General features: G+C 39.4%; 1 protein-coding gene across 2 annotated transcripts in view; it reads left to right on the top strand.

Annotated features, from left to right (window-relative positions):
- GRM7 (glutamate metabotropic receptor 7) overlaps positions 1–23,623 on the top strand; it is a 621,924-nt gene that overhangs the window by 565,153 nt on the left and 33,148 nt on the right. Inside the window, exons 8-9 of one of the 2 annotated variants that reach the window (XM_034998141.1) lie at positions 1,067–1,313; positions 7,002–7,432. In XM_034998141.1, the coding sequence (XP_034854032.1) occupies positions 1,067–1,313; positions 7,002–7,072 (318 nt within the window). In that variant the 3' untranslated portion in view covers positions 7,073–7,432. Of the gene's footprint in view, positions 1–1,066; positions 1,314–7,001; positions 7,433–23,623 lie in introns of those variants that run through there. The other variant, XM_034998142.1, reaches the window with a different exon arrangement.

Below are 23,623 nucleotides of genomic sequence, written 5' to 3'. Positions count from 1 at the left end.
CATTGGTCTCTGCTTGTAATTATATACCTTTTGCCCCAATCATCTGACCATCTCTCCCTGACTAGGCCACAAGCACCAGGAAGGCGGGAACAAGCGTCTGTGGTGCATCATTGTGTCTGCAGTGCTGACAAACAGGAGGCACTTACATAAACACGATGGAGGAGCTCACTTGTTCGTGTAATGGGTGTCTTTTTCCTACCTGTGATTCCAACAGTCTTTCTCTAAACATACAAGTATTTCGTCAGAACTATTGGCTGCCTGGATACTTCTGAATTGTATTTCAAACTGAGGCTCTGGTGAATGGTTGTTTACTGATTTTTCAAGGGAGCCAAAGGAGACAAGGAGAGTTATGGAGACACCATCCACACCACAAATAACATAGTGTCAGGATGGTTTTGCACCCTATTAGCAATTTGTCAACATAAAGAGACTGGACAAGCCAACATCACTAGATCTTGGGCCCTTGCCATCAGTGTTTTGTAAATCAGAACTAAGCAAGAAGGACTGACTTTTCAGGGCAACTTAACTCACTACTTTGTAGGTATGGTGAAGGTGAACAGTTAGAAAAAATAATAATACAAAAGGGACATATATTAACATAACTTTCAAAGGTCCCAGAGTCTTTGTGTAGCAAGAAATCGTGTATTTTAATCATTTTGTGTATATATGGAAGATAAAAAATAACCACCCTTAATCAAGATTACAAATGCCCAAAAAGACGTGATTTTCACGTCTTCATATTCATCTGCCATTCTGATTGAAAGTACTTCAACTCTGATTACTACTATGAGCTTCTGTGTAGGAGACTTCTCCAGGGCAACCATGCACACAGATTCACCCAAAGGCTTTCGATCAATTAATATAGGCAAAACTCTCCAATAAATGTACCAAGTTATATTGACTTCCTTTTTTCCTTTTTCTTTCTTTTTTTTTTAATGAGATGGCTCTGGAGATGGCTATGTTTTCTCTCCTAGCCAAAGTCATTCTTGATGTCATGTGTTAAGTATTCAGACTTCCTTTGCAGTCATTTTATTTGTAATAGTGTCTCGTGTGTTGTGTCTCCTAGCTCTACATACAAACTACCACACTTACAATCTCCATGAACCTAAGTGCGTCAGTGGCTCTGGGGATGCTTTACATGCCGAAAGTGTACATCATCATTTTCCACCCTGAACTCAATGTCCAGAAGCGGAAGCGAAGCTTCAAGGCGGTAGTCACGGCAGCCACCATGTCGTCGCGGCTGTCACACAAACCCAGTGACAGACCCAACGGTGAGGCAAAGACAGAACTCTGTGAAAACGTAGACCCAAACAGTAAGTAACTTTCCTTTCCTTTCAACTTCCCCTCCTACATCTGGAAGCTCTAGGAACTGTGGTATGAGTTTGCCTTTCTTTGGAGAAATACGGTATCCATTTTTGTCTTAATGGAGTGGGTTCCTGGGTGAATGCTAACCTTTGCTCTTAAGAGTTTGTCTTATTCTTGCCCCCATTTCACTTTTGCTCCCCCTGGGGAGAAAAGCTTTTAGAGACTCCGCTTCTGAAGTGTGAAATCTCCCCCTTCCTTCTTATTCATTGGTACCAAACCCTCCAATCAACAGGAACATACCTGTTGGGTTGTGACCCACCTTTCTTGCTCTCCTCATGTTAGGGGAACAGTTCCCAGTAGGGAAGCTTTAACACCTGACTGAACTGTAGCAGTGGGAATAAAACTGGAATATTTAATAACTTAGAAAGCAAAACTTCTTTTCACTGGAAAATGAATATAGAGAAGGTTATGATTCTTAACTAAGCAGCTTTCTAGAAACAAGAAAACACCTAAGTATACAGGCTGAGTACTACCATGGTCGTAACATCCCCACATGGGAAAAACATCTACCATGCCACAGCAGCACAGTTTAATTCCGTGAAAGACAAAATATTAGGGAGGGAATTAAGGGTGAAATGTCACATCTGACATGCCACATGGCATATCTGCAACCCCTGGGTAGCCTCTAGTAACACCTGCAAATGACTCCAAAAAGATGGACATACGCATACTTATTTAAGAAAACAAGACTGTTTAACTAGAGGTTAAACACATAGAATTCCCCCTTGCCAATTTTACTAATGATATGGTGGTAAGAGTGCATTTTAGATTAAAAATACTACTTCCAGGATTTGTTTTCTAGGAATGAGTTGACCAGTTCCAAATAGAATTGTGGCAAATTCGAGCGCTGATAATACTTTCTGTTTTAAAAAGTAGAGGGGGATTCAGGTTGTTCATTAAATCCTTCAAGACATTTTTTCAGTTATGAACTGATTTTGTCATAGACAAAGTCTTCTCGCCAAGCAGAAAGGAATCCCTATTCTAAAGACTCTGAGGTAATCCTTTATACTCTGCAAGTAAGAGAGAGATCTTTGAAGACCAGGAGGCAAGAGAGTTTGTTCCTGACAAATACTGTGCAAAGATCCATGATCTTGGCTCCTCTCCATTTCTAAGCAGTTGGCTGAGTGAATATTGTGAAACTTGTTGAGAATATGTAGACAGGGTTACAAAGGCTTGTTAACAATATCGTGGGGTTCACTTGGACCTTTTAATAGAAGGGACTCTGGGACAAAGCAAGAGGAAGGACAAAGACCACACCAAGAGAAAGGAGAAATAGATATAGCCTCTGTTCTTGTGTCTTCAGAGCAAATGGTCATTTGAGAGGAGGGCAAGTGGATAGTGAATCCTGTGGTATTTGATGTGATGTCGGAAGAGGCTCCGGGTTGAGACAGACCTGGGTTCAAATCCTAACCACTCCACTTCCCAGATGTGTGGCTTTGAGAATCACTGAGCTATCCTAAAGCTCAGCATCTTCATATTTAAAATGGAGCCACTAATATTTATGTCATAAGTGTGTCATAACATTATGCATCTAGAAAATAATAATCAATTGTTATTGTCCTTTCATTCCTTAAAAGGCAGAAAAGTACATTTTAATATGATTGGTTATGTGGATGTGATGGTACAGTTAAAGGCTGTCTGGCGGTAGATGCAACTGATGCCCAAAAAGAAATATTTCCATGAATATATATGCATAAGCATCTATTTTTACGCATACTTGTGTTGATAAATATACCTGCACATTTATACTTCTGTAGTGTTTTATTATAGGACCCCTTGCCAGACTTACATTTTATAAAACTTTTATCCCAGAGACACTCCATTAAGTGTTTTACATTTATATCTGAACACACACACACACACAATTTTACTAGATATGCCTAAAAATCAGTAAGAAGAAAATACGGTCAAAAGTCTGTATGTATTGGAAAAAAAATGACCACGTTAGAAGTTCTGAATTTGGACAATTCAATACTTTGCTACTTAAAAATAATTAGCTTTCAAATAACATTTCTACTATTATTAACGTTTAATGATTAGGTTCTATTCTTGCTGAAGCTGTTTTGGATACAATAGTGGTTGTAAAATGCTAATACTAACGCTAATACTGACACTAGTACTAATAGTAACACTGATACTACCAGTAATTCTTGCATCAGCTACCCTTTGAAATAGGCATTATCCAAAATGCTTTGTGTGCAAGATCTCTTACCCCTCACGGTACCTCTGTAGGAGAATTGTTCTTTTTACCGAAGAAACCCAGGCTTAGTGAGATTAATTGCCATTACCAAAGTCGTACATCTAGTTAGCAGTGGAGGTTGGACTGAAACCCAGGTCTGACTCCCAAATCCACGCCTACTTCTCTTCGCTGCTCTGTTCCTAAGAATGTAAGTGTCATGTCATAATTCCAAAACAGAAATTACTCTTTTGGCTTCCTCAACTGATGATTCAGGTTGCATATAAAGCATGTAATGATGTGTGCTGCAGACTCTTTAGTTAAATGTGCTGGGAAAAGTATTATTGTTGTTGTGTTGTCTACAAAGATAGGAGTAACTTGGGCTCAAAGAAGGCTGCCCAGGTAGAGGCCTCATCTTACTTACTCAAAAATTTATATAACTTATTATCTATGCCAATCATGACAATTATTCCATTTGGAATTCATTTGGTGCCTTCCCATGAAAAAGTTTTGTTGGGTTTTGTTAATGATGTTTTGGTGTCTACACAGAGCAAAAATAAACATTTCAGGGGAAAAAAATGAAATCAAATAGTCCTTGTCTTATAAACAGTCCAAAACAATTTAAAAATTGTTTTAGTGCTTTTGATTTTGTGTAGACACTCCCTAAAATACCGTAAGTAATTTGAATAGGTATTTGCCTAACCGTAGGAGGAGATTCATGTACCTCCAAACATTGGTGTTTCTGATGACCAAGCTCCCAAAGGTCCCCCCACAAAAATCAAGAGTTTATCCACACAAAATCTGCCCAGTAGAACCTTATAGTGGTAGAAATGTTCTAGTCACATGTGGCCAATCAGCACTTGAAATATGGCTACTTGAGGAAAAATACTGTTTATTTTAAATAATTTAAATAATTTTAATTTAAATAGCCATCTGTGTGAGATACTATATCAGAAAGCTCATCTCTAGAAATTAGTGTCTTAATAGGCAAGGATTTTATCTAGGACACATATTGGACATGTCTCCCAAAGTTTTAGCAGTGATGTTGACCTGGGATAAAGTCAACTTAAAGGGATGAAACATTTGAGATGAGACAAAAATACAATCAATCAATTAGTTATTTCAAATGATCCAAAGGAGCCACTAATCTGGAAATAGTGGTATCATAGATAGTAATTTTATTCAGAAAACCAGTCTTGAGCAATGCAAAAATGTATATATGTAGGCAAAGAGCAGTAATGAAAAATTCATGAAAATAAACAATAAGACTACCTGATGTGAGGGAATATTACTATATTCTATTTAATAACAAATATAGCTCAAATATTCTCAAATTTCCGAACTTTGGTAGCAGAGACAAAGGAATTATTTGCTGAAACTAAGCTGTTTGGTGAAGAAGAAACAAAAGCACATACCATGTACTTGAAAAAGGAACATGTCTTTCCAAAAGGGAAATTCTGTACACTATTCTCAGAGAGAGGGTATCTGAGAGGAAGTCGGGTTTATAGTATGAGCTACAAAGTAAATAATGAAACAGCAATGTCCCCTTATTCGTTGTTGCTCTTAACACTTAGTTTCAGTGCATTTCAATCTTGAGTGTTTTCATTTTTAACAGCTCTGCTCCATCATTGCAGCTTGCCATCTGGTGCATGCACGCTTCTACTCATCTACTGCAACTACATGTCTACATAAAAACGAATTTGCTTGTTGGCTTACTATGGGCAGAAATTAAAACTGCCCCAACACTGCCTGAGTTTTCCCCAAGAAGCTCAGTTTTCCTCTTAGGTTGCTTCTTCAGTTGAAATTCCATTGTTTAAAAGAAAAACTTCCATGCGGATTGCATAAAAACTAAATCTTCTTAAAATTTTAACGTATCTGTACACTACTGGCATTAGATATTCAGAGTTGGGCGAGTGCTAGTTGGCTTCTGTATTGGGATTGAAAACATTAGGAGGTCTAAGGGTTTAGTTCAGCTACTTGTTGAATTATGTATACAAACAAGATTTCTATAGCTAGAGGATCAGAAGAGCCTGACCTACTTTGGATAGCTTTAGATCTGGCCACGATGATGCCTTCTCAACATTCCTTTCTAAAAAGAAGGGCACCTCAAGCTCTGGTTCTCACATCTGCAGCCTGAATTCAGCATGTTTCCCCACACTTTCTATTGCAGATGTTTGTTCGTGGCAAACATGTAGATGCTAAATAAACAAGAGGACCTATTGTGTTTGGAACATGGCTTATCGATGACCGCTAGGCAACTAACCAACCTTTTCCAGTTGGATGAATACTATTAACTGAGGCAGCATGGCTTTATTGAGATGGGTGGATAAAAACTGCTGCCTTCCTCCCCTGGACTGATCAGAAACAGAAGATGCTCTGCGAATTATCCTCTGGTCAGATGCTCTCCTTGTAAAGGATTGCAGTGCATAGTGATAAGCAGCCCTTACCTACCTTTGTCCTAAACTGCCATCCATTTTCTAAGCCAATGTCCCCAGGTAGTGCAGAGAAAGTCCTCAAGTACCTGCATGGGTTGCAGATAGTTTAGACTCTGGAAGGTCAGTAGCAACTAGAAATATCAGGCAGGTGGACAGCTTGGGACTCCCCCTTCTTGGATGTGGGAATATATGATTAACTGACTCTGACAAAGTGGCTAGGCATACACTAATGAGTACACTGTGTGATGAAGCATATTTTAGAAGAACACACAATTTGTACCTAAAATAGAAAATCTAAAATAAGGTATTTTAAATACAAGTGTGTATTCTGATGCTGTTTTTTTTTTTTTTTTTAACTACCATTTTTTCACCTACTATAAGGAAAACATATACATGAAAATTTGTGCTGTTCTCAAAGAGGTAATTATTACATAAAATAGGTGAACTGTCAATATAAGGAGGCATTTGATTTAAAAAATATATATATACTGCTGGAAAATGGATATGGACACCAAGCCCTACATAAGTAATGATGCCTAGAAAATTCTGGAAAACGCTCCTGTGCTGTGTTAATTTGTTATGGGTTTTGTTTTGTTTTGCTTCTTCATTTGTTTGGATTTCTAACATTCTCAACATTATGCTATTTGTTTCATCCTGCTGGACTAACCATGCAGGCTGGTCAGCATGGCTGGACTAGGCTGAGGGAAAAAAAAGAGGGATGGCAAAAGGAAGAAAAGAAAGCTCTGACCAGATAGATAACTTATCTGGGAGCTGGTTCCCTCAACTGCTACAGCTCAAGCAACTAAAACCCGACTGCCTTAAATCAAGAGGCACCAGCACTCCCATGTTCAGAGGTACCTGAATTGTGGTGAACTGGTCTACCAAAGGCTATTGAGCACACTGAAAGAGTGAGCGTAATGTCTATGGTCTCTATCGCAGCCTCTTCTTCAAAAGGGAAAAAAAAGAATAAAAGGAATATTGTGTGATTTATTTTATACATACCTATATATTTACTTTTCCTATAGACTGTATACCACCAGTAAGAAAGAGTGTACAAAAGTCTGTTACTTGGTACACTATCCCACCAACAGTATAGCTTTTGCCTGCTTTCTTAAAGGTAAGAAACAATCTATTTTTTATTTATTTGTATGTTCTTGTCTCTACTGAGAAAAGAAGTGTTTCCATGAAAACTGTGCATGATTACCTGTAAATCTACTTATATGATGAAACATGCTTTCAATGATGATCTGTTTGCTAAGCATAGTGTAGACAGCTGCTATGGGTCACATGCTTGGTTTCTTTTCTGGAGAACATGCATGTGGGTGTGAGTACATTTGTCTTTTCTGAGCAAGTAACCAACAGTGGTGGAATTGGTGCTGGTCACTCTGGTATTTGGGCTACTTTAAATTACCAATGGTGAGAGATTATTTTTAAATGTATGTTGTCTTGCTCTGGTTTTAGAAGGCAGTGTGGAAACTTATAGGGAAGAAAGGGGGACATTTTACAAACCTAGCAAAAATGTTTGTTCTGGTTTATTTTTAGTAAATACATTCCCAGAAATGTATTCATTCAAAAAACAATGAATGGCCTTACTATCTCAAACCCAAAAAAGTCTTGGTTCCTTCTTTGCAGCAAGGAACTAGAAAAGGCTTTGCTGGATGGGCTTGATAGTGTGTTGAAGATGAACTGTGGCTCATGGTTCTGCCTTAGAGAAACACGGAACCAACTTCAGTCATGTCATTGAGCAAGGAAAGCTTCAATGAAAGACCTCAAGAATCTATATTGAGTCTCAATATTAATCAAACCCAGGAATTAACAATAAATACCAAAGGTATTCAAACAAATAGCTTAGGAGAAATGGTAAATGGTGTGATGTGTGAATTGGGCATGGGAATGAGCAGACATAAAAATAATCATTGAGGGTGCCTGGGTGGCTTAGTTGGTTAAGCAACTGCCTTCGGCTCAGGTCATGATCCTGGAGTCCCAGGATCAAGTCCCGCATTGGGCTCCCTGCTCGGCAGGGAGTCTGCTTCTCTCTCTGAACCTCCCTCCTCTCATGCTCTCTATCTCATTCTCTCTCTCAAAAAAAACAAAACAAAACAAAAAAAAACAACTTTAAAAAAAAGAATAATCATTGATTCTTCACTGATGTTTATTATTTGGGGCTCTCACTAAAAGATATATGCTATGTATGAATTTTTATTATTGTTATTCATTATTATTATCACTACCTCCCTCCTTTAGCCTACACAGTAGTATAAAACAGCGGAAAAGAACCCTTGTATTGACAAGCATCCCTATCCAGCTGAAAGTCAAAGCATTCCCAACTTTGGGAAAACAGACAGTGCTAAACATGGCGTAGAGTTATTAAAATCATGTGGTGGCTGTGAATAAAAGGTTGCCTTTTGATTTCCCTTAAACCTGCTACTATACTTACAAAATAGAGAAACCTATCTGTAGAGAGATTCCAAGAGAGAGTGGAGAAGTCCTGTTATAGGAGGGGGAATACTGCTTCCTAACATGGGCTAGTCTTCCTCTTTTCTATGTTGCTAGCATGGAACTTTTATCAGAATATTGCTGTGTGTCTTTTTTTTTTTTAATCCATTTAGCACTGTAAGACTGGACAAGAGTCCTTTCAGAGTAATTACATTTCCTGTTGATTTTAGATAGGTGCCTGCAACTCAGTCTTTAATTTGGGATATATTGTTCACGCACTTATTTCCTTTTTCCATATCAACATGATCTGTCCTAGTTTTTAAACAGGGCATTCTTTTCTCCCAGTGAATATATAACAGTATTCCAGTGAGATTTCAAGTTTTTGTACTCCAAGGGCTTGTCAAAACACTGCAGCTCATCACTTGAATCGTCCTTTAACATGAGACTCTCTGAGAATAAAAGAGAAGGGATTTTCCCTGGGTAAAAATGATAGATTTAATCTCAATCCATTAAAAATTCTCTTTAGTTCCATTCTAAGTTGATGCCTTTTGGGTTAAAGGATGCAAGATGAAAATGTTCTAAGTCAATTTTTCAGTTAAAAAATACTTTTAGGATGTGCTATTTCAAAATAACTTTTGGCTAGGATTTTCTTGTTCCAAAGATTTTGACTGGGTGCTCTCCTTTTCTGCCAATGTGAAGGTGGCTTTACAAATTAATGATAATGATCTTATACTGCTACTTAAAAAATAATTGGAAAGTTGGTCCAAGTACTCAAAGAGGGTAGTGATTTACCTTGTTCAAGTTACAATAAGACAGGAAAGCTCAGTAGAACAGGGAAGAAAGGCGTGTAAGGTTGTGTGTTCAAATCCATTTCTATGCTGTGTTTAGGCAGACCAAACAGTAATGGATAATTTGTAGGTTCGAGTAAACTTCTGTACTCCGAGGCTAGTAAGACTTCAGTTTCAGCCAGCACACTCCAATAAAGGTGAAATCTACAGGGCAGATCAAGCACCTACTTGGAAGGGGTTGAAGGAGGCAAGTTCAAATTCAGACAGAACAGCACCTAACCTGGTTTGAAAACGCACTGCATCTCCTTCCTCTGCGGAACAGCCCTGTCTCACAGACACCACAGGCCAGACATCAGCTGAATCAGCACTGCCTGCCATCTCTTGTCTGGATGTTTGTAGATTTTAAACCTCTGCAGAGGGTTATCAATCTAATGACAATTGTTTTAAAATGCAATTAAGCAACAAAAACACAATCAATCTGGCATCATTACCAGGTCAGGAAACAGGTTGTTTTGTTAGGAGGTAAATTTTCACACCACAGGATGGTGTTCTCATTTTAAAACTTGAACAGTTCAATTCAGCCTCACAAATAATAGCCCTGAGTCTGGTTTTTACAAGCTATGTTCTTCCTAGCAAGCACACTGGTTATATTATTGACATTTCACTAATTTATTAAATGGTATTGTAAAAAAAATCAATAATCTCATCTCATAATTACTATAATGGGGTTATCTTACATTTTAAAGCTTTGCGGAACTGTGTAAGCCATGTTTTGGTATCATATTAAGACTCTCCCTCTTCCTTAACATTCAATGTGATATCTTTGTGCTAACTGGAGACTCTGTCAATTTAAAATCCATCTTGAAACACTCTGTAAGTATAGCATAGCACAGAATATATGTTACCTGACCTTTGATATAGAATCACCTTAGAAATAAATGCAGCTATAAATCTTGTTGGCCTATTTCTTTCTACCTAAGAGCTCTGTGAAACACCATTATTTCTCTCACTGGGGTTTGATATCTCAGCATCCTCAAAAAAACAGTATTTGCCAACTTGGTTCTACAACTTCAGTTCCACTTAAAAAACAGGATGAAAGTGTACTCTTTCTTAGCATAAAAGAAACATATGCATCATGCCCCAAAGCTATGACAATTAATTTTTACATTTTATCACGGCACCACAGCATCTGGCCAGGATTGATGAACTCTTAGAGTATTCTTCAGTTGGGTCCATCAAAGACATGTTTGTCAAGCACCACTCCTCTAGGCCAGCCCTGAACTGACTGGGAATTGGGGACAGAAGTGAACAATACCCACAGGGAGCCCAGATCTTAAGGAAGACTCAAAGGAAAGCAATTTGAATTCAAAGTGACAAGAGTAGGTCTTAGGAGAGGTCTGTACCAAGTGCTAGCAAGCTACAGGGGGACAGCCTCACCCAACAAGTTTTATTTGAGCTAGTCTTAAAAGATGGAGGACTCCAGGCAAGCATAAAGGAAAGACACACAAGGCAGAAAATAAGTATGTACAAAGAGCCAGAAGTACAAAAGAATATGGTATATGCGGGATTAGGAAGCAGTTCTGTGAGGCCTAAGTACTGTGTTTGGATGCACATGGTTGCAGGGAATGACACGCAGGAAAGCGGCCTGTGTGTAGAGGGACCGAGTCAGCTTTATCTTTGTACCTTTAGCACAGGGTGTGACAAACACTAGGTTCTCAGAAAATGCACATGGAATGATTGGAGTATGTATAATACCTCACATACCAAAGCCTCCTAACCTTACCTAGAACACAGTATGTACACCTTAAATAATAAGTATTTATTAATAACAAAATACTGCATCTGCCGACTGAGCAAGTGGAGTTATATTCTTCGAGATAAAACCTCTAAAAATTACAGACTGCCTTGAAAAGACAATGTTTTGACTGTGGTGTCACAGGTTTTAAAACTAGGTTGTGGTTCTTACCTAAAACTCTTAAAACTGACGGTCAATGCTGCATCTGCACATAGGTAATTAACCAGGGTCTCTCTTGATGAGCTAACCCTGTGTATAAAACCGACAGTTTTATGCCTATTTCTTTCCTTTTATGGCCTACGGATATCTATTTTGTCTTTCAAAGGGCATGTGAACTTCAAAATTACCACTGGTAATGGATCCTGTGCACATTTGATTTAAATGGTCAGAGCTTCTAATTTGGTAAAAACAAAATCAATTTGGTAGTTTTCTGATTATTAAGTACTTTTTTTTTTTTTAGAAACTGGCATCTACGACAGATTTTGTCTTTTAGGCCCCTAGTCATTTGCATTTAAAAAGAAAACAGTGTGTATCCTAAACCAAAGTCAGTTAATCTCTACAATCTTTCTTCTTCCCAATTACTGTGAATGAGCATCCTCTCAGAACGCAAGTGATGGTGACTCTTATTTCTGCCTCCTAAAGACATGTCTCAGCTTCGCAGAGTTTTTTGTTTTTGTTTTTGTTTTTTTGGCTGTACAATGGAACTTGGATGCATTTTAAATTAACTTTCTCTAGGAATCAAAGGTAATCATTATTTCTCTTTATGATCCACATGAATATTCTCATTATTTTTTTCTTTTCAAGTTTAAGATTAGTTTTGAATGCCCTTATATCTCTGCCCTTTTTCAGAGTAACCTCCAAGGACCCCAGCTTGCACTAAGAGGATTGAGGAAATGTGTCCACAGCCTCTTCTTGCTGAGCTGACCCAAACACATAGAAGAACACGATATGAATCAGCAACCCCACTTCCCGTAAGTGTTGGTCCAAGAATTAGTTTTGACCTTGAGTGTGCTGTTTCTTTTCTCTGGCCAAGAATAAGGAAAATTGCACTAAGTTTCTGCTTCAATATTTGAGGTAGCATAAGCTTTATCACCTCATGGTCTTCTGGGATCCTGAGTAAGTCCTATCCTATGTGATCTTCAGTTTCCCCTGGTAGAAGATGGGAGCATGCTTTTCTCCAGAGGATACCATGAAGGTGGCATGGAATCCTGTCAACAAAAGCCTTCCTTTACAAAAGGCTGTGCATACATGACATAGCATTGTTAGTCCCTGCTCATCTTTCTGTTTTATTCTAATTGGCTTTGCTTTCTCTTCCTTTTTGTGGTTACATTTTTTGTTTCCATAAACCATCAAAGTTGGAAGGAATGGCATCTAGATTGCCAATGAAGTCAGGCAACCCTTTCTCTAGGTACAACAAGCTGTTTCCAAGATGGGTCACTTTGGTCTTTTGATGGGTCAGTAATAGTCTTTCAGCTTGGTGAAATTGACAGGGAAGACTATCAGTTACTCAGCAAGGCTGCTGTGGGACAGATAGGCTCATACCGCCTGATACATGAACCACTCCATATGATTAACTTCAACAGGTAACTCCACACTGGCTGGCAAGCTGAAGAGCATTTTAAGTACAAATAATCATTCTGGGGTGTGTCTTGAGTGACAGAATAATGACTGAGTGGAACAGACTCCCTTAATCTTTGTTTCCTTTCGAGGCCAGGATACTACAACAAAATCAATTAACAAAACCCCTCAGAGATCTTTGTTGATACTTTGAAGTTTAGTATTTATCAAGCTTATATCAAATATAGAACTTCCTTGAAGGGCTGGGCCAATTTATCTCTGTCTTCAAAGGGCCTCACATGGTGCTTTATAGCAATTTAATAATTAATAATAATATCACATGATGAGGATAATAATTGTACCATATTATCCCTATTGCTACAGACTTACAAAGTGCTCAACCATCCACTGACACAGGACTTACTGTCCCCACTTAACATATGGAGAAACTGAGGCTCAGAGCAGTGCAGCAACTTCCTAGTGACACACGAGTGCCCAGGGGCACAGGGCATGTCTGAACAGGGCCTTCTGCCCAGAGTCCTGTTTAATCAACTTTTCTGAAATTAAATAAGATGGAACACAACAGTTCAGTCTACATAATCTATCTCATCAACATTTGTTGATTCTAGAAGCCCTCGAGGGCTTCAAGGCAGAAAGCATAATCGGAGTTCAGAGCCGTTTTAAAGCCCTCTTTCGCTTTTTCTTCCTGGGTGGTACTGCAAATGATAAGACAATTTGGTAGTCTTTCACCTATTCTTAGATTCTTTTTGTGGTCTGAAACATTAAAGACTGCAGCGGTTACCTCCAAGAACATGGTCTTCCAGAGTTGAAAAATGTTTAACTCTTGAGAACTCATTGGAATCCACTGAATAACACACTCAAGGCCGACTGGTCACCCCGGGCTGAGTGCAGCCTGTTCAGAGTTAAAATCCCAAGTCATCAGATATTGATGGCTGCAAGCAAGACTCCACCTCCGCGTTCGGTGGCATGAGAACCTCAGCAAATGAAATTAAGCTCAGAAAAGGATTTGCTCGCATTAAAAAATGGCACTTCCCTGGCACAAACATGCAGAAAGCTAATTCCCACCATAGTTTCATCACCTCTTCCTTCTCTCTCTGCTTTTGCCAGAGTGAAGCTCTATAAAGAAACTGGCCACCAGAGTCATTATCATCTGTGTTAGCTGAAAATTTGATTAAGCTGGCCTCCCAGGGTTAGCATGAAAAATTTAGATTTTCGTTATAGGAACTTAATTTCTCTTTTCCTCATTTTGGTCATGTTTACAAATTTTATTTGCATTTTAATTTGTGGTAGTTTGCCAAAGTCCAGACTGAGACTTTAGCTGTTGTTTCTATTCAGGTGAAAAGTGCAACCACAAGTGGCCATCTGCACGGGCATACAGTCAGGCGATTGTCCAAGGCAAGTATTGTTTTGCATTCTGAGCAAGCTTTGCTACCCAGCCCACCAAGGAATGTAATGAATCCAATTTCCAGGACAAGCTTAGCCCTAGGTGGTCCTCCTCATATACCAGCAATGTCCCTCTCCTCTCAATATTCCCCAAATCAGGAGAAATGACACTAAAGGAGTCTTCAGACCTTAAGCCCATTAGAAACCTGTCTAGGGTTTAGGAAAGACATCAATACCAGCAAATGAGGAAAGAGATCCCTACAGTGATCTACTTTGATGGGACCCTTTCAAAGCCAGTCCCTCCCTGGGTATTGGGTTCTCCGTCCATCCTGGGTAAAGTGGCAGGTATGGTAGCATCAGTGGGAGCTCCTACTTGACTCCCCTACAAAGTAAAAGAAAGTGAAATAGGATCAGCATGTGAGACCCCACCATTTCTGCCAAGTGGACAAAATGCTGACCCTTTAGAAAAGGTTATCTCTCTGTGCCTCAGTTTCTTCATCTGTAAAATATAACCTCATAGTTATCATAGTTGTGAAAACTACATAAAAGTAAAGCACTTACAACAGAATTTGGGGACACCTGCATAGCTCAGTCGGTTAAGTATCCGACTCTTGATCTCAGCTCAGGTCTTGATCTCAGGGTTATGAGACCAAGCCCCTACTTAAAAAAAGGAAAAAACAAAAACAAAAACAAAAACAGTTTGGCACAATAGTTATTCAAATGTTAGCCATCAGTGTTGTTATTAGGTCACCTAACATTAACTGAATTTTTCTATTTGTGTTTCCTCTAGGAAAGAATTTGGAGATTCCAATCTGATCCTTTTCCATGTGATCTCTTGTACCCTTTCTATTTCTGTACCACACATAATAAAGTTTGAGAGTGTCAAGTAATCCATCTGTATCTGATTTTTGTCTGGAAAGACCTGCAGGATTTTCAGATTGAAATATCAATACATCTCGTCTTGTCTTTCACCTGTTTAGTATTGATCATTTCTGGAGCAACGGTGTCTTAAAGCCAAAAGCTCACTGGGCTATCAAGAGAGAGACCTGGGAAGCCACATTTAAACGCACTTTGCTTCCATTTAATTTCATAACACAGCACATATTTCCTTTCCATAAATACATTCAACACGGTCACTACCATGGCAATGTTACATTAAAATATTACTGTTAGTACTCAGATATCTAAGGAAATACCAAGGATCAACTTTAAAATTCTATTTATGGCAGAAAATCTGCCAAAAAGAAATCTTCTGAAATGCACTTCAGTTTATACTTCAGTCTAATTTATATCTTTTTTTCCCTACCCTGGTGCTCATCAAAATGTCACAAAGTTCCCAAGGGTTCTGATACACATCCAGGTTTGGAAACTTTTTCTTTTTTTCTTTAAACCCTGCCTGATAATCAACACATACAATATAGTTTTGATGTGATTGTGGTCATTTATACATCAGAGTGCTTTTCAGGATATTAAAATGATTTTTTTTTTTAATATTCAGGTTTATCACACACATGGCATCGACCATGTTCCCAGGAAATCATTTCTAGCTGTGTGCTAGCACCATGAGAAGCTATTTCAGGGTCTCCTCTCAAGAGTCTTCCAGACTGGTGTTGCAAGCTAAATAAAGATGAGGCTAATTGCTGAGCTCTATTACTGGAGCCAGAAAACATAGCACCATCTTTGTTTAAGGCTGAATCTCCATGACAACCCCAGATAAGAAGCTGGGTTAGTGTTTCTTGTTCCTGCACAGGGCCACAGGTCATGGCCTTCTGTAGGCACGGGGGGGTGATACATCTTTATGCAACAATTCTAAGCTACTCAGTAGGCCACCTCTGAATTTAATTAGCCCAGAAGTCCTCAAAGAGATGAAATATTTTTAAATGTTCATTGATGCTTTTCTACCCAACCAGGTAACAAAAAAGGTCAGGATAACCGTTGTTTCAATTACCACTGCTGTTAACGAATTCAATGGGATCTTATAGAGAGGCAGCCTGGTGCACAGGTTAAAACTGAGGGTGCCGAACACTTACTTCTAAATCCAACTTTGCCCTGCTCTAGACTGCAATGTGGGTGCCTTGCTTACTCTCTGTGTATTGATTTCTCATCTACAAAAAGGGTGTAATATTAGTAACTACCTCATCAGGTTATGATTAGGATTAGTGTACATAATATGCTTAACACAATGCTTGGTATATAATATAATGCTCCATAATTACTTGTTACTCTTCTTATGAATATCACCAACTAAGCAGTAGCCGATTGGTTCATATGGTAGCCACTAGCCACACAGAGCTATTTATACTAATTAGAATTAAATAAAATTACTTTGTTCTTATAGCCACCTTCCAACTGCTCAGTGGGCACACCTAGCTAATGACTACCATATTGGATGGCAGAGATACAAAACACTGCCATCATCACTAAAAGTTCTGCTGGATAGTGCTCTGGGCCATAGCCTAGAGAAAGTAAAAAGGAGGATAGGAATGTCCTTTATAGAAGTGTTATCGTTTGTTCTTAGCACTTTCCATTGATTGAAAATAGTCTCAAGACCCTCTCTGAAGGCATTGGAATCCATTTCTTGTGTAGCATCTAGTAAAGAGTGGTTTACACTGTGGAATATACAATAAATATTGTGAAGAACAACAACAAAATTTCCATAAATGGTTTTCTCTCAGGTGGGAAGGTTCCCCATTCTTTTATACTGTTCTGTATTTATTCTTTCTCTAGCTGCACATAATTCTTAAAAATCAGGTAAGGTGCAAGTCATCACCTGTTTTATAGTAGAACCCTGTAGTTAGTGGAGAGGATGATTTTCTTAATCACCACCCAAATGGAAGCAATGTACATATTCATTTGTCACACCAGTGTTGCTCCACAGTGAAAAAGTCAACTTAAATATTCAAGGATATGAGCACAGGCCTTCACCCAATCCCAAAAAGCACACTTCCAGACACTTTTCACTTGTGATTACCCAACTTTGCAATTCTGGTGTTGGCTGAAAAATGATTGGTCTTTCCTATTAGAGTCAAATTGACATGTCCTAGGATTGATTTGTCCCATGCATTGATACTTGATTTGCCCTATGCATTGGTTAGTCCTTGGAAACAATGTCTGGCAGGTGCTTTGTAAATGTTTGAGAGTAAGGAAAAAATACAAGCAAAAGACAAAAGATGTCTATCATTTCCAAAAAGTAGAAGTTTTATGTGAATGAGGAACAGTTAGTGATGTTATGCATCATCTAAAGGAGTCTCTGCCATCAATTTATATTCTAGAGAACTTTTATTGCAAAACTAGCATAGAAAGCTAGTGCCCGTGTAACATACTGAACCCCAGAGCAGCTCCATCAACTGATTTAGTATACTACAGCTAAAGAGAGACCTCTCCTAGCTTCTCGGATGCTCATTCTAGAATTCATGTAGATGTAAGATGGCTGCATAAGGGAGAGGAAAAATAAAAACTGCCTCTTTCTGTTTCTGAACTTTCCAGACAAGCTATATATTGTCTAACAGAAAAAAAATTACAAGTGATTATATTGGTTGCTAAATATTGTCTGCAGAACAGTATAATGAGTCAATGTTCCAGAAGTGCAGAAAAAGATAAAAGGAAAAATCCACAGAATTTTTAAAAATTTCATCATCAATTAACTATGATAATCAACTATCTCTTATGTAACATTTTTTAGTTTTATTTTGCCATGTGCTTGCACATACAGCATCTCGTTTCATCCCCAAGGCATCACACTGAGGTAGGTGGCATCATCCTCATCTATAGATGTACAACCTACAGCTCGTGGGGGTGAAGAACATCATTCTTGCTTTTAGTGACAAGGTAGTTTAGAAGCCATTCTAACCCCATTTTACACACACCCATATCTCTTTAATGAGCTGAAATATCTTTAGGCTAACAAGTTCATTTTTAAGCCGGGGGGCAAGGCAAATCCCTCATTATAGAATATTCAGATTTACAGCACAGTCTGAAAAACAAAACAACAGCAACAAAAACCTCTATTTCCTTCTGCCTGTAGGTGATCATCAACAATGAGTAGCCACTGGTCACCTTATCTATGGAAAGGTAAACAGCTCAAGCTAGAATGGGAAATAAAGATAGATGACCATAGAAGAAGTAATGAATTATTAATACCAGATAACAACGTAAGCTGTATATCTCCCCGAGGCCAGGAGGCTGGCATGGCTGGAGAGGAGTGTGTTGTGTCTGTTGGGAGGGAAGAGGATTCTGTCTTGCACTTACTTTAGCTTCTGCTGAGTGGGTTATAAAGACACTGCATATGCCCCATTTAAATCCAGGCTTCTTTTTTATAAGCTTGCAAAGCTTACTAAAAAGGTTAAACCAAGTCTGAGAAGAAAGATGAGTTTACTGTTTGTCTACTAGTCTTCTTGTCAATAGAGTCTGACCCCAAACCAGCAGACATGATTTATGGAGTATTTACTATTGTGTGGGACTGGACATGTAACGCTGAGCTAGAACTAACTGCAGCTCTTCCTGGAGGTCACAACCCAAAGGAGAAGGAAGAACAACTCTTTGTCTGACGTGATTCATGGATGCATTACTAGAAGTATGTGCTGAGGACTAAAAGTAGCCATTTGCTCTCATGGATGGCCAGGGGACATTCTAACTGTGGCTTAAACAATGAACCAACATGGGAGAGGGTGTTCCACACAGACGGATCATCCTAAGCAAAGTCCAAGTACATGAAATGATGGCAACAATATTAGCGATGGTGCTGGGTAGCAGGTATTGAGTACCTCCCATGCACAAGCCACTATTTCAAGTACTTAACATGAATTAACTCATTTAATCATAGTATCCTTATTGTATATGCATCATTAAGCCCATATTACAGATGAGGAAAGTGAGGCACAGAGATTTTAAGTAACTTCCCCAAAGGCACACAGCTGACAGGTAGAGGAACTTGCATGTATGCTCAGTCATCTGGGCTCAGAGGTCCTGCTTCTGACCAATGTAGTGCCTTCCAGTGATAGGTCATTGAGGAAGAGCCATTCTCCTGCATAGCTAGACCACAAGGCTTCTCAATCATGGCACTAGTGACATTTGGAGCCGAATAAATCTTTGTTGCAGGGGGCTGTCCTGTGCACTGTAGAATGGTTAGCAGCGTCCCTGACCTCTACCCACTAGATGCCAGGAGTTCCATCCTACAGTTGTGCACATCCATCAGAAATGTCTAGACATTGCCAAATGTTCTCTGAGGGCAAATTCGCCCAGTTGGAAACCACCGGACAAGCATATGATGTGTGCAAATGAAGCAAGGCAGAAAAATACATTAGAACTGTGACTATCCTCAAATTCTATTCTGAAGGCTGTGGGAATGAGAGAAAGGGGCCATATGAGGTTTTAAACTGAGGAAGAGAAGAGATAACTTGCAGAAGCATTACAGCAGTGGGTTCTGTGAGATACAATATACACTCTGAGTTCTCAGCTTAGGAACAGAAGGTTTTCTCTGACTTTATGAACTGTATGTTCAAAAATCTTGAAGTTAAAGATACAAAAGGATAATCTATAAGAACAATCCAAAAGTTGAGGCAACCATTTTCACCAGGTGGTCCCTGGAATGCAGCCAATCCCTGACCTGAAAGCTCAAAACTCAGTTTTATTTCAGGTAAGAAAATTTCTGGATCTGCAAAAAAACCGACCACCCAGTCTTAAGAAGCTCCAACGTCAAAAAAAAAAAAAAAAAAAAAAAAAAAAAAAAAGGTCTAATGTCAGATTCCATGCTATTGTGTTAAGCATGAACATAGTTACGTCAACTTCAGAGAGGCCATTTCTACAGCAAGATTTCTGGACACTTGGCAACAGTGGAAAAAAATGGAAGTATTCCCCCTACAAGTCTCTATATGGTCAAAAATTCAAACCAATGGGTATGTGTTCAGAGCAGCTCTTTAATTAGCAGGAAAAAAAGATCTACCCACTTCCTAAGTATTCTACAGTAAACATGTTCTAAAACAAAAGATGGTTTTCAAATGATCTAATTCTGAATTGTGCCTCAGGTGGTGAATAAACACTGGCCTAATTGTACAATTTCGTCTGTTCTTCAACTTTCTTTTCTATTCCCTGTTTTGACTCTTGGTGCATTATGTCACTGGGAAGGATTAGAAAGGAATATATTCTGAGCTTTCTTCACAAGATTGCCATGGCCATCTTGAATCTAGTGCAGCTCCAAGCTTCTGACAAACTTCATAGTTTCGAAGATGGATTTCTCTTAAGAGGAATAATTTGATTGCCTGTGAGAAGTTATCTAATCCCAGAGGAAGCAAACAATGCATCTCTGACAGAAAAAGCCAGCCTTAGGGTCAGAGTCAAGGACTTCAGAATTAGACATAGTGTTACTTTGACAAAAGCATCTTCCCACCCCAGCTGCCGTGTCTGGCAAGGGGGGGATTTGAGTACCCTTATTAAGGAGGCTCTTTTGAGGTTGGGTAAGATGACACAAGCCAAGGTCCCAGGTTGTGGTCTGATCTATTGCCAACATTCAGTAATTAGTATTCCTCCATATCCAGAATTTAACACAATCATTTAGGACTTTTGCAAGATCAGACCTATCTTGGAACCTCCTGGAGACTCTTCTTGAAGCATTCACATGGGGGAATGACCTGGCTTCAGCAAGAGCACATCCCAGCCACTGTGTGAATCTCCCTCAACTCAAGGCAGGAAGTTTCCCCCACAGCCCATCTCACAGTGGGCTCAATGATAGCTGGGAGGGCTAGGAGGCTAGAAACTGGAACCCCAGCCTCTCCGAGTCAGCAGTTCTCCTGGGAATAACATCAGGTCCTCAGCTTGCATTGTAGTGGGAAAAAGACCTAACAGCATTGTCTTCAACAGCTTTGTTTTAAAAGAGGTACTCAAACAGAATGTTCAAATCTAGAGCCGGTGTTCAACTAATGATCTGAAATTTTAAACAGCTGTAGTTTTTTCAAGCTTTACTGTTCGTATTTGAAGGAGACTGCTAAGCTTTTAGATTCTTCATAAATAGTAAATAGATTTAGACATAAATATCCTGTAATATGTGCTTTGTTCCTTTTATTCGGAGGCAAGTGGTAATTTCTCATTAAACATGATAAATCAATACACAGCAACCATTGTATGGGAAGAACAGCCAACAAGAGGTACAGCTTCTGTACTGATGAAAGGCATGTAAAGACATCAAACCCCAAACATCTGCCAGCCATTGTTGGGGAAAGAGAACACTGAGCAATGCCTTGTGGCGTTTTAAGGACGGCAAATGTGGCATGGATGTAAGTAGCTTTAAGACATCGGGAAGAAATTCAGATTACAGGATTAGGTGATCAGCTCTCATCTCATGGGTGACTCCTTCCATCCCTTCAGAAGTGAAAAAAACATTCTCCTCCAAGAAAGATGTTCACAACAGAAGGCAAGCAGCCAGAAAGTGCAATTGATAAATTCCCAAGAGGGCAGGGAAAATGGAGCATTTTCTCCTTTCCTCCAGGGAGCAGGAGCATGAAGTTATTAGACTGTTTGGAAACCTCTGAGAGAGGACGTGGGATTGGTGCTGACAGCAGCCCAAGACGTGCTCAGGACTGCAATACTGAGAGGCTCTAGCAGCACGACAGATGGGACCTTTGCTAGCATGCTGCCCAGCCTTTCCCAGAAGATGCTTTTGTTCTCAACGCCGTTGATTCTCCTTGGCCACTGGAGGCCTGGGTCTGGAAGCTCAGACGTGTGGTTGCCTTTATGTCAAGCCATCTCTTCTGGCCTTTAGATGAGTTGTAGGAGGAGTCTAATTAAACTGGTGGTAGGTGCCTCACTCAGAAGATGCCCTCTCAGCCTCAAGAGTGGATGGTCAGTTAACAGGAGAGGTTCTTCACTAAAATTTTTTGGAAACCAAACACTGAGTTGAACAGAACACATTTATGCATTATTTATGTAATGAGACCTGCTAATCATATCTCTAAGTGGACAGTTTCAAACACTAAGGCCTATTAAGATGGGAGCTGTTTTTTTCCTCCTTGCTGTAATAGCTTCAGTAGCTAGCATGGTTCCTGGTGCATGCTAGATGAACAATCCAATTTTGAGCTAATGCATAAGATACAATGAAAGTTGCAATGCATGTATTTTCAAGTAACATTACATGGATTCTATAGAAGAAAAAGGTCAAAGGAGAGGAAGAAGAGAAGGAAAGAAAAATCGCTCTCCTTGCTTTTCTTGTTCAGTCTAGAGGCGGGCGTCCCCTCCTAGTGAAAAGCGAAACCTCAGCAAAAATGCAGAGAGAATCCAAATAAGTAATTCTGGACTTTTCAGCTTCTGCAGTTCCAGGCCTTCACAATTAATGAATAATTTATGGCAGTGCTTCTCAAATTTTAATGTCCATGTGATCATCCCAGGATCTCATTAAAATGCTGGTGTGGACTCTAAAGGTTTCTTAGACTCTGAGTTTCTAACGAGCTCCTGGATGATGACCATGCTGACGGCCTTTGGACCAAACTCTGGGTAACATGGATTCAAGGGACTAGGCAGGAAAATTTTGACCATGCCCAACTTTTACCAGGCTTGCCGACTTTAAAACCTAACCCCTATAGAAGATGTGAGTCGACGAGATGCAAGCATTTTAAGCTAACCTCATACAGTCACTGTATCATTAGTGAACATGAAAACCTGGCAGGATTCTATTGACTATTGCTACGTGAAGGTGTTTCAGTCTCTCTGAGGAGAAGACATAAAAATATGGCAAGTTATCTCACTTGTGAGTCATTTTAGGTTATTCTTGCAAGTACAATGGTTGAAAGCACCTAAAGTAATATAATGATAAATAGTAAAATATTCAGGCCCCGTTTGCCCTGTCATATATACTGATCTTAATTACAGACTGCAGATTTTCATCTAATTGCTAACAGTGAGTTGGCTCTTGAATAATTAGGAGGAAGGGGTGTGACTTATGGTTGGTACAGCCTCAGAGTACAAAACACTTGTTTTTCAAATGTCACTATGACATTTCAAAAAAAAATTCAAAAGAGAAAGTAATAACAAAAACAGTGCACATACTAATCCAACACTGAAGTCTAGTGAAAGGGGCCCTGTGCTCACCGACTGAAATAAAGACACTCTGACTCTGTGCTTCTTGGCACTGACTGCCCATTGGAGTTACCTGGAGTGCCTTTAACCCACACCTGTGCCTGGCCTCACCACCCAGCACTCTGTGGAATTATATCAGGATGGGGTCTAGGCAGCTGTGGTCCAAATATCTCCCCAGGTGAGTCTAATGGCAGCCAGGGCTGAGAACCCTTGATCTACTGCAGAGATTCTCAACTTTGGTCCCAGAACTAGCAGGATCAGCATCACTTGAGAATTTACTGAAAATATAGATTCTGGCACCCCCATCCCCACCCCTGACGTGCTGAATCAGAAACTCTGGGATTGGGGGTCTGTCAATGTATGCTTTAACAAGCCCTCTAGGGGAGTCTGACGCATGCTACTGGAAGTTCTTTCCTGAGAAGGATAAGGGTCCTTGTCAATGTTCTTACCCGAGAGATCCTTATGAGGGGCCATTGAAAGATCTCATGTCAAGACTTCTCTGTTGGATGGCCCACAACATGGGCTATAGTGTTAATTCTAGAGTTGGTTCTGCTTCTTCCAGTCTGGGAGTCTGAGCAATAGGGAAGGAAACTTAAAGTCATTT

Source organism: Mirounga leonina, unplaced genomic scaffold, assembly GCF_011800145.1.
Source record: "Mirounga leonina isolate KUSES-001 unplaced genomic scaffold, KU_Mleo_1.0 Mir_94, whole genome shotgun sequence".
Lineage (NCBI taxonomy): Eukaryota > Metazoa > Chordata > Mammalia > Carnivora > Phocidae > Mirounga > Mirounga leonina.
Note: the sequence above shows the minus strand (reverse complement) of the source record. Positions and strands in the feature narration are given on the sequence as shown.